At 35.4% G+C, this 17,663-nt stretch overlaps 1 protein-coding gene across 1 annotated transcript; it reads right to left on the bottom strand.

The window, feature by feature from the left end:
* Nucleotides 1-299: 299 nt before the first annotated feature.
* On the bottom strand, nucleotides 300-2,145 carry LOC131079284 (CEN-like protein 1). The gene is made up of 4 exons (XM_058017193.2): nucleotides 1,945-2,145; nucleotides 835-896; nucleotides 608-648; nucleotides 300-517 (listed from the first exon to the last, which is right to left on the bottom strand). Exons 1-4 carry the CDS (start codon nucleotides 2,143-2,145, stop codon nucleotides 300-302), a joined length of 522 nt encoding a protein of 173 aa, XP_057873176.2.
* Nucleotides 2,146-17,663: the final 15,518 nt, after the last annotated feature.

Here is a 17,663-nt window from a genome sequence, read left to right as displayed (position 1 = left end):
CTATTAATTTTGGTTTAAACAACACACTCCAAGATTTGACTTTTGTACATGACTCATCTAAAATCATAATAGCTTTGAAATAAAATCCACCTATTAGTACCATTTCATTTTAGATAAACGACTTAAACAAATAAATAAAAAATTTGAATGTTTTGTTTAAACTTATCCAATTATAAAAAAAATAACATTAAAAAAAGTGTCAAAATTATGTAGTGAAGGTAACCTGACCAAAAGATATATATTGAACTGATACAATAAGTACAGGAGAATACATAACTATGACAATCTCTGTGTAGATTTTAACGTCTTCGTCCAGCAGTCTCTCGTTGGGCGTTGAAGAATAGCGCAGCAACTGGTAATCCCAACCCATTACTCTGTGCAAACTCCCTAGTACTAAAATGGTGACGCGGAGGAGAAGCATCTACTACTCCCCTCCCCTCTTGCTCGAACAAAGCAAATACATATCGATGAATTCCAATTGTTGGTGTTGGACTCTCATAACTCACTAGTTCTCGACCTACAACCAAAAAAGAAAAAACCCAATTAAAATCTATATAAACTTCCTCCATAGTTACAGATTCAATGGCCAAACATTCTGGTCGCTTACCAAAAGAAGTGGATTTTGTTCCAGGTATATCAGTCACCATCCTGCACAAGTTAACACAAGAATAAGTATTACATGTTTGACTATAATTGATAGTAGTTGTACTTCAAACTATATTTTCTAAAGTAAATAGTATAGTTTCAATTGATAGCTTAATTAAGCCCCAGAAGATTTAAATTCCAATCCATAATAAACTAGTTGTTCCAGTTTAGAGAAATTTGGGACAGTACCAATGGAGATATTCGCGTCCGGTAGGATCACTAGGATTGGGGACATCTGGGTCTGTCAATATCTGCTCACAAAGCTCAGTTGAACCCATTATTAGAACTTACAAAACATGAAACATTCAATGAAAAGAATAATTATATGCAAGTTTCATTATTTGTGGTTTCAAGTTAATATATTCACAGTAATCTAACTATCACTTAGAGTTTTAATCAGAAAAGGTCAATAATCCATAAACCCATATCAACTCTCAATCAGAAATTGACTGTCCAGAAACCAAAGTCAGAAACCAAAGTTAGATACTCAGTATCTTCATGAATATGAGATTTGTATAGTTTATTAATATTATATTTCTGATATTGCTATCAGGATTAACTATGTAATATTTAGAGGAGTAGGTTGAACACGAATCCATCTTTCATGCAAATAAACTAGACCATTTATTCGCATGCAAGATGGGTTTGTTCGACCCATGTGGACCATGTGAATGAAGGGGAGCTAATCCATCTTTCATGCAAATGAATGGTCCAGTTTATTTGCATGAGAGATGAGCTTGTGTGTACTATGTGGACCATTCATTTGTGTGAGAGATGGGTTTGTTTGACCTATGTGGACCATTCATTTGTGTGAGAGATGGGTTTGTTTGACCTATGTGGACTATGCAAATGAACAAGAATGAACTCATGTCTCCTGCAAATGAATGGTCCAATTTATTTGCATGAGAGATGGGCTCATGTAAACTATGCCAATTTATTTGCATGAGAGATGGGTTCACGTAAACTATGGAGGCCATTCATTCACGTGACAGATGGGTTAGTGTGAGCTACTCTTCATGAAATATAGATCAATAAATTTGACACAAAAACTAAGGAATTGAATCCTACTAACAATATCATAATTTGACACACTATAATAAATAACTCTTACTATTAACGTTACACTTTTCAATAGACCTCTCCTACTTTGATATTCTTCAAATTCTAAAAAAATTCAACTCTCTTAAAATTAACTATATTTATAGATTCTGCAATTTCTTTTATCATACGATCTTAAAAAAATTAATACAAACAAAACTCACAGTTTTTCAAAACAATTAGAGAGAAATTCTATTTTACCAGTGTGTAAAATATGCCCATATCGCCATCAACTCTGACTTGAGGAGGAAACCTGATAGTTGAAGGCATGAATTCGAAGCCATTCTTGACTTCCATGTTTGTGTTGTATATCACACTAATTTTTACTGAGGGGGTGAAGACATCAAGAACATCCCCAATCACTCCCACTAATCTCAGTGGTTCTATCAATCTTGACATCATTTTCTAAACCCTTTGTTTACAAAGCAACTGAACAAAGACTTACAGATAATGAAATAAACTTTTGTTTAGTGAGTTGTTGCATCCATGATAACTACTTATAACCGTTGGGTCAATAAACCCTAGCCACACATATTTCTAAATAGTAGAAAAGTAGAGCCAGTAGCAAATCAAGTCAAAACGAAGACATCTTTAATGAACAACATAATTTGTCACAGACAGTATTTGTGGGCTCGGTACAGACTTCGTGCATTGAATCCCACATATGAAAATAGTTTATTCTAACATTCTACCGATATCATAAAATGGAATCATTTAAAAGTGAGAATTACAAGGTTTCTGATTTACCAAAAAGTAGTTCCACAGTTTTCTTTGCAAGATGATCCAGTGGGGTTTATTCATCTGCCTCACGGCTTGATTATTCATCATTCATGTATTTGAGATGACAAGTCCATTTCGATTATGTGAAAAAGTAGTATGAAAGAGATTTTAATATTGAGTTAATATAATGAATAAATATACAGATTTCATGGTGCTACTTATCCCCACTTCACATGGGAAGAATCTTTGGTTATTTAATGTCTTCTAAGTCTACGAGCTTTTTAGATTTCAGAACATGCTTTTCTAAAAGGAGATAGTACTGGTTTTAATTAGTATTTTAAATATCCTGTATATCTTTACTTTTCCAAAAGAAGCATAGTACTGGGTAATGTATATATTGCTCCCTTATGCTTATTAAAAACTGAATATTTGAATTTGTTTTAAATTGTGTTATATCTATTGTTCTTAAAAAAAATTAATTGATCCCATTAATGGGTGTCGACGGATTAATCCGAATATAATGGACAGATTAGAGGTTAGATGGAAAACTCAGGATGAATGATAGATAAAATTAAATTTTGATGGGGCTTTTAGTGGCAACCCTGGACCGTCTGGGGTGGCTGTGTGATTAGAGATTGCAAAGGTATGTTGGCATTCTACACTCATATGAAAATGGTTGATGTTGTCATTGATGGCAACCAACCGGTATTAGGTCTCTACACACACACCGACAACAGGGTCAACACGGATACCATCTACCGACACCGGCAGGCATATTTACCGGCATCAAGATTACACCGGCAAAGAAGTATACTACATGAGACAAGTTTTGTTTATGTGAATTGTATTGTAAATATAATTATCTTTTATAAGCCGACTTGGTATATTGTAAAGACTCATATATGTATGAGATCTCATAGGTCATTTTGTATTGTAGGAGATTATTTATGTATGAGGTGATATAGTGGACAGCGAAGGGTTTTGGTTAAGGTATCTAACTGAGCTTAAACCGGTACTGAACCAGGCATTAGATATACTATTTTGAGCAGTACATTGTATTGGATTTAATTATCCTTATTGTAGTCAGTGAGATTATTCTTTTGAGCAGTGAGCTCTAGGTTGTTGGCCTTCCTGCATGTGCAACCCCTATTGTAAGTAATATTTATTCATATTGGTCAGTGAGTAAATATTGTGGGTCACAAATCCACCGAGGTTTTTTCCACACTGGGTTTCCTCGTTAAAATATCTTGTGTTATAGTGTGCATTTATGTTGTCTCTGTTACTTCTGTTTACTGCATTATTAATTGCTTACTGGTACATTGATTTGGGTTGCAAAGTTATAAATAAGTTCAAATATTGCACAAACTGGTTAGACACTGATTCACCCTCCCCCCTCCCCCCTCTTAGTGTCTTTGGGACTGTCATTGAATCTAACAATTGGTATCAAAGCCTAGTCATCTATTTGTAAAAGTTTAACAGCTTGTGGAAGATTCTGAAATCAATATAGATGGAGAGTTTGAGAAAACGGTTGGAAGGAGCTCTTGAAGATTTTGATGCAGAAAAATTGAAGAATATCAAACTTGAAGATGATCTGAGGACTGTTAAGGAATTCATTAAAGGACTTCAAGAGAACCTGGTTATAGCACAAAACAAGAGGAAGGAACTTCATGGGAAAATGCAAAAACATGATGATGAAAACGAAACTCTTAGTGATATTGCAAACAAGTTGAGGCAAGAGAACACTAACATGAGGTATGAAATGCAAGATTTAACCATGAGGCTATGTAAGGATAATGAAGATAGAAAGAAGAATGAAGAAGACTTGACTAGGAGACTTAATGATGGAGCAAATGAAAATTTAAGACTTTGTCATGAGAATGATATGTTAAAGATAGATCTGATTCATATGCAACATGATAAAGATAAGTTTATGAGACAAATTGACATTCTGAAAAATGAGTTGATCACTACAAATGAACACAAAGACAAATTCAAGAAAAGTTCAGAAAGATTTGATGACATGCTGAAAAGACAAAAACCCAATGGAGATACAATTGGACTTGGATTTGAACATGAAGAAAGTTCTGGGACTGCAAATAATCAAGAACACAATAAACCAATAAGACAACCTAATGCTTATAAATTTAATAGGAAATGTTTTAATTGCAACAAGTTTGGTCATAGAGAAAATCAGTGCAGATTTAGAAATAATCATAATACAAACTTACCCACCAGTCAATGTTCCAAATGCAACAAAGTTGGTCATAATTCAGAGAATTGCAGAATGAATGTGAAATGCTATGTTTGTGGTAGATTTGGGCATTTATCTAATCAATGCAGAACACAAACTGGTCAAGGATATGGAAAGGCTATTAAGAGGAATAATGTAACTTGTTATGCATGTAACAAGATTGGACATATTGCAAAATTCTGTAGGAGCAAGACTATACCGGCGAACAATAAAGGATCTAGTGTGAAGGGAAAAGAAAAGGTAAATGAAATAAATCAAGAATTTTCAAAACAATGGATTAAGAAAGGAGATCAGAAAGTTGACGAAACTATCTCTAGACCGGTAGAACAGAGGAATCCTCCATCGGTAGGAGATTCTTCATCTAACTAAGGAATAATCCTTATGGGGTATGGCAACAAGTTCAAAATCATGCATTCTACCCTCGGTTGATGGTAAGAATATACATTTCTTCTTTACCAACAGATGTATTAAGTTTTCACTTAACTGGCAAGCATTTAATGCAGTTTTTGAATAACGTTTTGGTCATATAACATCAAAAAATCCTCATTTCGACTCACCAAGCATTCAAACACTCAGAGAGCATGAAATTGAGCGAAGGCAATCTAAAGGTGAAGCAGCGAAGTGATTTTTCAAGCATTCAAGGATTTCAAGTTAAGAGGTATTTATCTTTCGAAATGGCATCTTCATCTTCTGCACCTAAGTTTATTGCAAACCCTACTGTGGTAGAGAACGTCAAGTGCACTAGACCTGTATTCAAGATTATCCCTGAAATTGCTAAACAAGATGATTCTATCAGAGTTTTTTTGAAATTTTCGAAGGGTGTCACTTTTGCCGAAGACCCGAGAATCTATATCCACTGCAACATAGAAGACCTAGGGACTGAGGACTTGAAGAAAATGTTTGATGATGTTATTATTGATGAGCAAGGTCTGATTAAACCTGAACATAAGATTGTTGAAGACTTAGGTTTTGTTGAAATTCTAAGCATTCCTGAATTTTCGAAGGAATTAGTTCGTCTTGTGTTGAGCAGAGTCCATGGAGAACTTATGTGGATAGAGTTAGTTTGTAAAATAACCAAGGAAGCAATTAAGAGAGTTACTGGTTTACCCTCAACCGATAGTAGGCCTGACAAAACCAAGAAAATACCTAACAAGGGTGTGATGAGCTTAACCAAAGCTACATCCGATAGCAGATCCCTTAGAGTCAATGATGTTAGAGATGCAAATGTGAGATATGTGAGTATGGTACTTGGCTATAGAGTAACACATGCAAACAAATTGAATTCGGTTTCTAGCCTTTGTATTCACAATGCATATGAGATGGTAAAGAACAACACTAAAATTGATGTTTGCGAACGACTTAAGGATGAATTGATTAATAAATTGAAGAAGATTAAAGGTGACAAGAAAGGAACTTTTCGCTTTGGCAACCTGCTTGTCTGTCTGATGATTTACTTCACCAAAGAGATGCCTGACATTGGTCATAAGGATTTTAGATATGACATCCCGGTAGGAAAACATATTCTGGAAGCTTTCACCGGTATGGGCACTGACTGTGACAAGGTCATCACAACTTATTTCAAAACTTTTTCAACCAAAATGAAGGCAAGAGATAGGTTACCACAGAGTATAGTTGACAAGTATGACAAACATGTTGGCATATGTGTAGAGTTTGATGACATGATGATAATGTATGTTTTCATTGATGTCAATATGATGAAGTGTGAACCGGTATGTTGAAGTAAGTAAATTGGCAAGTGAACCGGTATATGCAAATTTTGTATCAAGGTTTCACTTGATATGACTATCGGTTGGTAGTCTCAGCTTCAGGGTTTGTAGCTGATGTATTCCAAGTCTGTGCGATTCGACCGACGACATCCTATGATGAGTTAGCATTGAAATGAAGATTAGATTGCGTTGCCATGTCATCCTTGTGCACATGAAAGATTTCCTTGAGGATATTGCATGAGAAGATTGATTCTATCTACCTCGGGAATATGCAAAATCTTAGTAAACGGTGGAGAGTGCGTGATGGGTTATTAGCTTCCAGAAGCGGTGAAGAACGAACTATGCAGAACATCTTGAGATTTGTTCAAGATTGTTTTACCCTATGTAATGTGATTAAAAGGTCAGGATTGGACTGACTCTATTGTTAACCTAGATGCTTAGGGTTTTAGGTTTTGGCCACCGACCTAATTATTGTCTATAAGGTCGACAATGGTTTTCATTTGAAGTTGTTGGCAAATGAATGTATGTGAGGTGATTCTTGCCAGACCGAAGAAGTGAGTAGAGATCTGCAGAGTGTGATTGTAGATGTAAAGGAACAGAAGTGGATCTGCATTGGCATTGAGTGTTGTTATTAGATCAGTGTATTACTTGTTGACTTCTAACCATTTCAGCAGTTGGAAAATCCCTTTACCGGGTAGCTTTAATAGGCTTTTTGTAAATCCTTTAACAAGGTGACTCAAAATCATTGAGTTCTTCAAATCCTCTTACGAGGTAACCTTTAATAGGGTTTTAACCTCTAACCGGGTATTTAGTCATCCCTTAACTGGGTGATCCCTAGCAGGATCGGTTCCTAGCAGAACCTGTTGTAAAGTCTTTAACCAGACTAGGCTCCTAACAGAGCGAACTTCAGAAGAGTTCAAGAAAAACTTGTGGGTATTCATCCCCACCGTGGTTTTTCCCAGTTGGGTTTCCACGTGAAAAATCAGTGTGTTATGTGTGATGCTTTTTCATGTGACGATTTAGTGTTTTCTATTAAGGGGTAATGCATGCTGATCTAATGGTCACTGTATTTTTTATGTATTACTTGCTTAAGCATATGGGTGAAGTTGCGATGAGATAATAGGTTTTTAGAAGTTCTAAGTGTTACTGGTTTATGTCTTTTACAGTCTTACTGTGTTTTACCAGTATTGTTTTGCTTTTGGTTGGTGATGTTGTTTGCCAGTTAGTGTAGTCTTTGCAGTTTAAGTTGTCTGAAGAAATTTTTGTCTATACTGATTCACCCCCCCTCTCAGTAAATGTTGCATATTTACTATTCATCATTATTCATCAATTGGTATCATAGCGTCCTCCAGGTCCTCGATGCTAAAAGCGTAACTTCTTGAGGAAAAGATCCTATTCTAATGATGAAGAGGGAAGGTCCTAAGTTCAACATAGATAAATTTAAGATATGGAAGGATAGAATGAAGATCTACATTAAAAGCATGGGTGCTTAACACTGGAACTATGTTGAGAATACTTATGTTGTCCATATCGGTAACTCTCACTGATGATCAAAGAAGAGAGATTCAGGAGAATGGGAAAGTCATGGAAGCTCTTATCAACAGTCTATCTGATGTTGAGTTTATAGATGTTCAGGGTAAAGACAATCCCAAATATGTATGGGATACTCTGGAGACTATCTATGGCGGTGATGAGCATATGAAGCAAGATAAGGAAGAGAGTCTTAGGGGAAAATTTGAAGACATGCGGATGGTTGAAAGAGAGACCATTCAACAATATGGGATAAGAATTAAAACTGTTGTTGGAGACATCAAGAGTAGGAGGTACAATGGATGACCCCACCATTGTTAGCAAAGTTTTGAGATCCTTGTTACCGGTCCATGCAATAAGGGTTGCCGCTATTCAGGAGTTGAGATCTATTAACAAGACAAAGGTATCCCTAGACTCCATCATTGCTAAGTTGACCGCATATGAGCTAAAAAGTTATGATGGCAGTGTTCAAAAGACTGAATCAACCTTTAGAGAATCTGCTGCACTATCTAGAAAGGGAAAAGAAGTTGGTACTAGCTATGAACATAGACAAAGCAGAGATATGGATGATGAGGAGATCCTGATGGAGTTTGAAGCTCTTATTGCCAAGAGACTTCCTAAGCAAACTAAAAAATATAGAGGTAAGCTCTCTTTGAAATGTTTTTCTTGCAATAGGATAGGACACATTGCTCTCAAGTGTCCTAACAATGATAATAAGGACAAACCAGAGAAGTTTAAAAATTTCAAAGAAGGAAATAGGAGAAACTCTCTTGTTGCAATTGATGAAGGTGTCACTGATGAAGAATTAGAAGATGAAGAAAGCGAAGACATAGTGTTTGTAGCCATTAAGAAAGATGTGTCAGACAAGAAGGCTCTTGTCTCCAGCTTTGATAATTCTAATGAGTGGATTATTGATAGTGGATGTTCTCACCACATGACTGGTGACCGGAGAAAGTTTCTATCTCTCGAAGAGTACGATGGAGGTGTAGTCTGATTTGGTAATGATGCACCATGTATGGTAAAAGGCAAAGGGTCCATCTCTCTAAATGGAAAAAGCAGTTTTGATAATGTGTATTGGATAGAAGGTCTCAGGCATAACCTTTTGAGTGTTGCCTAGTTGAATGATAAAGGACTCACTTTGGAATTCAAAGGTGGAGTATGCAAAATAAAAGGAAAGAGTGGTGAACTAATGGCCACCGGTATGCAGACCAGAGGTAACTTATTTCAGTTAAATACAAATATAAATCAATGTCTAATGGCTAAGTTTGATGATAGTTGGATATGGCATAGGAGACTCTACCATGTAAATTTTGATAATATTGTGAAGGCCAGTAAGATCAAGGTAGTTAGAGGATTGCTTGTGCTGAACAAACTGGAGAATCCTTTGTGTGGAGAATGTCAACTAGGGAAAATGTCTTCCTCAACCTTCAAAGGTAAATTTTTCACAACAGATAATTTACTTGATCTTGTGCAAACTGATTTGTGTGGTTCTATGAAAACTAGGAGTGTTCAGGGAGATAGGTACTTTATGATTCTTACTGATGATTTCTCAAGAATGATGTGGGTCACACTCTTGAAAGAGAAGTCTGAAGCTTTTGGAAAGTTTAAAGCCTTCAGAGTAGTAGTTGAAAAGGAAAGTGGTAAGAGGATTAAATGCCTTAGAATTGACCAAGGAGGTGAGTTCACTTTTGGTGAATTCAATAAGTACTGTGAAGAGAACAACATCAAGAGGCAACTATCTACCCCCCAGACTCCACAACAGAATGACCTAGCAGAAAGGAACAACCAGACTGTAGTTGAAGCAGCCAGAACGATGCTGATTCAAGGGAAGGTTGCTCACACTTTTTGGAGAGAAGCGGTGAGCACTGTAGTCTACACTATGAATTGGGTACTCATCAAGAAAGGTAAGGATAAAACTCCTTATGAGTATTGGACCGGTAAGACTCCAGTAGTAAGCTACTTTAGAGTATTTGGTAGCAATTGTTATATCAAGAGAAGTGAACACCAGAGAAAGTTTGATGTAAAATGTGATGAGAGAATATTCCTAGGGTATTCCACCAAGAAAAAATCTCTCAAGTGTTTTAACAATAGGACTCAAAGAATTGTTGAAAGTATCAATGTTAGAGTTGATGAAACCTCTGAGAAACCTGAGGAAATCGGTGGCGAGTGAGCGGTATATGAACTAGGTGTAACCTTCTGGGAACCGGTTGCAAAACAACCAAGTACAAGTAACAGTGCTCCTACACCAGTAGATGTACATGAAGATGAAGATGAGGATGAAGAGGAAAAGCAAGAGGAATCATCTAAGATCATTCCTAGGTATGTAAAGCTGCATCATGATCCAAAGAAAATCATAGGGGATAAGGATACAAGAATACTTAAAGAAGAAAGGTCCGAGAGAATTCTTGCATGGTTTCTGAATTTGAGCCCAAAACATTTAAAGAGGCACACAATAATGAAGACTAGATTAAGGCTATGGAAGAGGAACTTGACCAGATAGAGAAGAATGGTACATGGTCTTTGGTACTAAGACCTAAGCACAAAAATGTTATTGGCACCAAATGGGTTTTTAGAAACAAGCTGAATGAAGATGGCATAGTGGCAAGAAACTAAGAAAGATTGGTATGTAAGGGATATGCTCAAGAAGAAGGAGAAGACTATGGAGAAACCTTTTCTCCAATAGCTAGATTGGAAGGAGTTCGAATGCTACTTGCATATGCAGCCTTCAAGGGATTCAAAGTGTATTAGATGGATGTAAAATCTGCCTTCCTGAATGGAATACTTGAAGAAGAAGTGTATATAGAGCAACCAAATGGGTTTTCCCTATCATAAGATAGTGATATGCTGTGTAAGCTACATAAAGCCTTGTATGGATTAAAGCAAGCACCTAGAGCATGGTATGAACGTTTACACTCCCATCTTATGAAGATTGGATTTGAAAGAACAAGTGAAGATAGCAATATCTATCTAAAGTTAGAAGGAGATAAGATTCTGATCTGTGAAGTGTTTGTTGATGACATAATTTTTGGTGGAGATGATAAGATGAACCCTGTGTTTGGAGACGAAATGAAGGAATTCAAGATGTCACTAATCGAAGAGATTAAGTTATTCATTGTGTTGGTATTTTGATATGGTTTTGTCATTGATGTCCACACCTATCAACACTTATCAACTTTGGCACTTTGGACGATTGATAAATGTTCACTGGCAAGCAAGTGACTTTATGCACAGTCACCGGTATCTGGTACACCGACAGGATATATTGTTCACCGACACTTGGAATGACATGGAAAACATTTTTTTATGTCAAAGACATCGCTTGGACACTTTATCTTGGAGATTTGTTCATTGGTATATTCGTATTTGCATATTTGTTGTTATCGGCAAATAGGTCCAGGTTATACACCGGAAGGATTATCTATTCCAGATCAGCATGACATGCTTTGGAGATGATTTTGTTGTAATTGTAAATGCATTAAGCCGACATGTTGAATCGAATATTGCATCGGTTATTGATTTAATTGTAATTGCTTTATTATAATATATGTTAGAGCCGACCTACTAAAATTGGTCTTAGGTTATGGTATATATATAAGATCTTATTTATAAGATCGATATGTGATTGTGATAAGGAATTGTAAGAAGGTATATGCGAGATTAAGAAGAGCTATACACGCAGACATCATTTGAAGGTGAAGCAAGGTTTTTTGTAAAGATAATTAGAAGTACACTGGTACTGAATCCTGCATATGAAGATGCTATTTTGAGCAGTACATTCTTATTGGATTTAACCATCCAATTGTAGTGAGTGTGACTCCTATTTGTGTTTGAGCAGTGAGCTCTAGGCGCTTGGCCTTTCTGCATGTGTAGACCCCATTTGTATGCACATACTATCTATAGTAGTATCATCTGATTGTGGGTAAGGTTTCCCACTGTATTTTTTCCCCTTACAGGGTTTCCACGTACAAATATTGGTGTTATGTGTTGTGGATGTTATTGTCTTTCTGTTTCATGCATTAATATTTACCGGTAGTGAAATCAATTGATAAACTGTCTACTGACATAAAGTTTAGTTTACTGGTGTTAAGCATTAAGGTTGGTTAAGTTGTTTTGGTTTGAATTTATTTGACAACTGATCCACTCCCCCCCGTCTCAGTTGTCTCTGAGACCTAACACATTGGACTACAGATTCAACAAATGAAAGATGGTATCTTTATCACTTAGTCCAAGTATGTCAAAGAGGTGTTGAAGACCTTTGGCACGGAAGACAACAAACCGGTTGGTATACCAATGATGACCGTTTGTAAATTGTCAAAAGAAGATGATTCAGCATTGGTGAATGAGAAGGAATATTGGTCAATGATTGGTAAGTCGCACTATATAGTACACAACAGACCAGACATTGCACATGTAGTGGGCATTGTTGCACATTTTCAGAAAAGTCCAAGAGAATGCCACTTGGTAGCAGTCAAGCAGATTCTTAGATATCTGAAGGGAACTATAGATTATGGATTATGGTATCCATACAATAATGATTTCAATCTCAAAATGTTTACCGATGCCGATTGGGCTGGTAATGTGGATGACTGGAAGAGCACAACTGGTGGTGCATTCTTTCTCTGTGGTAGACTAGTCTCATGGATGAGCAAGAAGAAGAGTTGTAGCTCTCAGTCCATAGAAGAAGCATAATATGTAGCAACATTTATGAACTATACTCAGACAATTTGGATGATGTATTAAGTGGTTTCAAAGTCCCTGTATCTGAACCAATGAGTACATTTTGTGATAAAACAAGTGCAATTAATATTTCCAAGAATCCGGTATTGCATGCTAGAACCAAGCACTTTGAGCTCAAGTATCATTTCTTGAGAGAGAAAGTTTAGAACAAAGAGGTTTTATTGGAACATGTTTCCAGTAAGGAGCAGTTAGCAGATATATTCACCAAGCCTCTACTGAAGGCTACATTTACCTATTTAAGAGGTGAATTAGGGGTGTTGCCCCTTCAAGAGGTGAACTAAAGGTATGTGCTCCACATCAGTCAAGTATTGCATTGTCAAATCTTTTTCAAGATTGATGTGTTGAAGGATGCTACTCCTCAGGGGGAGCAACATAGTGGAACATGGAAGCTTGTGCCTCCACTTTGGCATTATTGTCAAAGGGGGAGAAGATGTGAAGTAAAGAAGATATCTGCAGTATTGAAGACATATAATATGGAATATGTAGAGATATCATTGTGTATTGCCATCAATGCCAAAGGGAGAGATTGTTGGCATATGTGCAGAGTTTGATGACATGATGATAATTTATGTTGTCAATGATGTCAATATGATGAAGTGTGAACCGGTATGTTGAAGTAAGTAAACTGGCAAGTGAACCAGTATATGCAAATTTTGTATTGGGGTTTCACTTGATATGACTACCAGTTGGTAGTCTCAACTTCAAGGTTTCCAGCTAATGCATTCCAAGTCTGTGCGATTCGACTGACGACATCCTGTGATGAGTTAGCATTGAAATGAATATTAGATCGCATTGCCACGTCAGCCTTGTGCATGTGAAATATTTTCTTGAGGATCTTGCATGAGAAGGTTGATTTTATCTACCTCGGGAATGTGCAAAATCTTAGTAAATGGTGGAGAGCATGTGATGGGTTATCAACTTCTAGAAGTGGTGAAGAACGAACAATGCAAAATGTCTTGAGATTTGTTCAAGATTGTTTTACCCTATGTAATGTGATTAAACAATCAAGATTGGACCGACTATATTGTTAACCTAGACACTTAGGGTTTTAGGTTTTGGCCACCGACCTAATATTGTCTATAAGGTCGATGATGATTTTCATTTGAAGTTGTTGGCAAATGAATGTATGTGAGGTGATTCTTGCCAGACCGGAGAAGTGAGTAGAGATCTGCAGAGTGTGATTGCAGATGTAAAGGAACTGAAGTGGATCTGCATTGGCATTGAGTATTGTTATCAGATCAGTGTATTACTTGTTGACTTCTAACCATTCCAGCAGTTGGAAAATCCCTTTACTGGGTAGCTTTAATAGGATTTTTGTAAATCCTTTAACAGGGTGACTCAAAATCATTGAGTTCTTCAAATACTATTACGAGGTAACCTTTAATAGGGTTTTAACCTCTAACCGGGTATTTAGTCATCCCTTAACCGGGTGATCCCTAGCAGGATCGGTTCCTAGCAAAACCTGTTGTAAAGTCTTTAACTGGACTAGGCTCCTAACAGAGCGAACTTCATAAGAGTTCAAGAACAACTTGTGGGTATTCATCCCCACCATGGTTTTTCCTAGTTGGGTTTCCACATGAAAAATCAGTGTGTTATGTGTGATGCTTTTTCATGTGATGATTTAGTGTTTTCTATTAAGTGGTAATGCATGTTGATCTAATGGTCACTATATTTCTGATGTATTACTTGCTTAAGCATATGGGTGAAGTTTAGATGAGATATTAGGTTTTGAGAAGTTCTAAGTGTTATTGGTTTATGTCTTTTATAGTCTTACTATGTTTGACCGATATTGTCTTGGTTTAGGTTGGTGATGTTGTTTGTCAATTAGTGCAGTCTTTGCAATTTAAGTTGTCCGGAGAAATTTTTGTCTGTACTGATTCACGACCCCTCTCAGTACCTGTTGGGTATTTACTGTACATCATTATTCATCAAAACAAATATGCTTTGTTATTAAACGTGATGAGACATGGATGGAAGCAGTTATTGTAATGCCCGTGAGGAACCCTAATGGAAAACAACACAACTAGGCAACTAAAGGGTGAAATAATTTCTTTTTAAAGATCAAGTTAATTAATTACAACCATTGCCCATCTAATAACACAATGAAAGACTAAAACATGATTTCCTAAGGGTTACCAATGATGATTAATTGTAGATTATATTAACACCATGGTTAATCCAATTGTCCATTTAATTAGATAAAGTAAATGTTTAAGTTTAAAACTACACATACATCTAAATACCATAATAAAAAAAACAATGTATTCCAATGCATTCAATTTTCCATAGCTCATTTATACATAAAATCAAAGAAACTAAATTAACATACATTCCACTGACATAAATTACAATATCCATAAATACATGGCTTCCAATAGTACCACAAATTACAAAGTTACAATATCAAGGTTACATAAAAGTCTAATACAATGATCATGAACAAGAGATGGTACATGAACCATGAACCAAGAAACACCAGTGAAGCCTTTCCTCGCCTAAAGATACAATCCAGAACATCTGATGGGAAGTGGCACTACCACCCGACCATGTGATCCCGAAATGGAACCACCCCACCGTGCTAGGAGATAGTAGAAAACCCTTAAGCAAGCAAACTAAGACAAGTAAGAAAGAACTACAAGACTCTACAAACATCCATGTGACTCAATTCACAAAACTAGTGACTCTAAGGAGAGAGTGTCATCGCATAGCTTGATGGTTACCATGGTAGGCCTCCTAGGTCCTTGCTCTCTGTCCTTGTAACCTCTCTTAGCTTCCAGCTCCAACTAAGTCTCATGCAGACCCTACCAATCCTTTCCTGAAGCCTTCTCGTAACATTATGAGCCCTATACAAGCACTACACCTATGCATGAGGTACATTATCTTAATTAATATTTATTTTACTCCCCCCCAATATATTATTAGGTTATCACTTTTTAACTGAATTTCGATGGGTTATCCTGTCATCCACTTCGGGCACACCCCCCGCTCGAAAGCCACTCTCTCTCATAGGACACTAATAGGAAATATCTCTCTACGAGAACTCTATGGCGAAACAAACAGCCATAACTAATCCTCACAACCACAGGTGAAGGATACACAATCACTAACCCAAGATTGACCATTTGGACAAAACACACAATGGCTCACATCAATAAGGTTATATAACAACACCTGACCAAGGAGATATAATAACATATGACATAATGACAACTCAACCGGAATTGCAATGAAATTAAGCTTGACTGCAAACACCATTTACACAAGACCCTAATATAGGCAATATTTTCTTACAACAACCAAAAGCATAAATAACTTGCAAATAAGGAATTTACAGATAATAAGAATTTACAACTATACAAATAAATCAATTTGTCATTTATCCAATAAGGTTAAATCACTACAAATAATTTACTTATAATTATATCACAGAATATATATTTAATAACTCAAAATTTAATTTCCACAGTATTAAAATAAAGCTAACATAATACAATACCCATATTAATAAAAAAACAACTTATATATAAATATATATATAAATACATATATATATAGATTCACACATATATATAGTATATATTATAAATTAATTAATAAATAACTCAAAATACACAACCACAGGCACGAAAACTGAAAGTGCTGTCAAGGTATGCATAGAAAAAAAAACATTTAACCTCTGCCACTGTGCACGGTAGCATATGCTACGCATGGTAGCACTGCTAACGTAGATAGCATACTATCGTCGGCAATACTACTACCGTACGGTAGCCGTACTACCGCTGGTAGTGCTACCGAGGGTTATTTTTTTAATTTTTAATATTTTTTTTTTTAAAGTTAATTTCTTTTTAGTAAATTCAATCACATAAATAAAACAATAATTTTCCAATAAATTCATTTTTACAGAATTTAATCTTTTACAATATATATATTTTTCTTTGTAATTAAAATACAATATTTTTCCAAAACGTAACTAATACAAATAAATTTAATTTATAATTAAATTTATTCCTAGAGTAATTAACAATTTCACAGTGATACAAATAAAAGACTGTCATAACCAATATCAGAATAAAAACAAACAAGAGGGAATGATTTCTCTGATAAATCCCATACCTCCCAAATCTTGCAATTCTCATGCACAACAAAATTCTTGGTGAAATTTGCCATAATAATTTTCCCAATTTTCTCAAAATTTAATCCACAAAACACCCGAAAATAACTCCTTTTCATTAAACTAGAAATTAACTTCAGGTATGGACTTTGTCTAAGAACAGAATTAATCAGACAGGATATGACAATCATCTATACACACACATCATTCAGAAGATAGAAGGAATAGAAATATTTTCTTAAAACAACAATCAAAAGAAGCCACCCAACCTGGTATAGCTTTTCTGGAAGAAATCTGTAGAAGAGCCCTAATATTTTCAACAAGCTTCCAAATAAATTTCTTCACCTAAAATCCTGACCTATTTCCTGTGTCCCCTAAAATAGTGACCTATTCCTCTTTTTAAACTAAAATTCTAGGTTGAATATCTTTTTCCCAAAAAACCTAAATTTAGAATAAAATCAATTTTCTTTTCTTTTCTAATTTCCCTAACAAAGGATAAGTTAACATACAATAATTAAAAATTATTTTTCTTTCTTTTCTTTTCTCATGCAACTCTAATTAATTTTCTAAATAAGAAATTAAAGCAATGCTATAATTTTAATTAATTCTTTTATTCATTCATTTATTTATTTATTTATTCTTTTATTCTTTTATTTATTTTAAATTCTAGGAAACAATAAATGAAATTAATCTAATTTATTTTTCACTAAAATTTAAATAAAATATATTTCTAATATCATTCAGCTTGAAACTTAATTTAATAACTTCCTTTAATTAATTAAATTTATAATCTCAATGCATACATAATTCAACCATGAGATAACTCCATAAACTTAATTAATTA

The sequence above is a fragment of the Cryptomeria japonica genome, chromosome 4, assembly GCF_030272615.1.
Source record: "Cryptomeria japonica chromosome 4, Sugi_1.0, whole genome shotgun sequence".
In the NCBI taxonomy this organism is placed as follows: domain Eukaryota; kingdom Viridiplantae; phylum Streptophyta; class Pinopsida; order Cupressales; family Cupressaceae; genus Cryptomeria; species Cryptomeria japonica.
This window is presented reverse-complemented; position numbering and strand designations above follow the sequence as displayed.

Coding starts and splice junctions, on each gene's coding strand:
- LOC131079284 (XM_058017193.2), bottom strand. CDS start 2,145: ATGATGTCAAGATTGATAGAACCACTGAGATTAGTGGGAGTGATTGGG. Junction 649..834: donor GGACGCGAATATCTCCATTG/GTACTGTCCCAA, acceptor TAACTTGTGCAG/GATGGTGACTGATATACCTG. Junction 518..607: donor AACAAAATCCACTTCTTTTG/GTAAGCGACCAG, acceptor TTTTGGTTGTAG/GTCGAGAACTAGTGAGTTAT.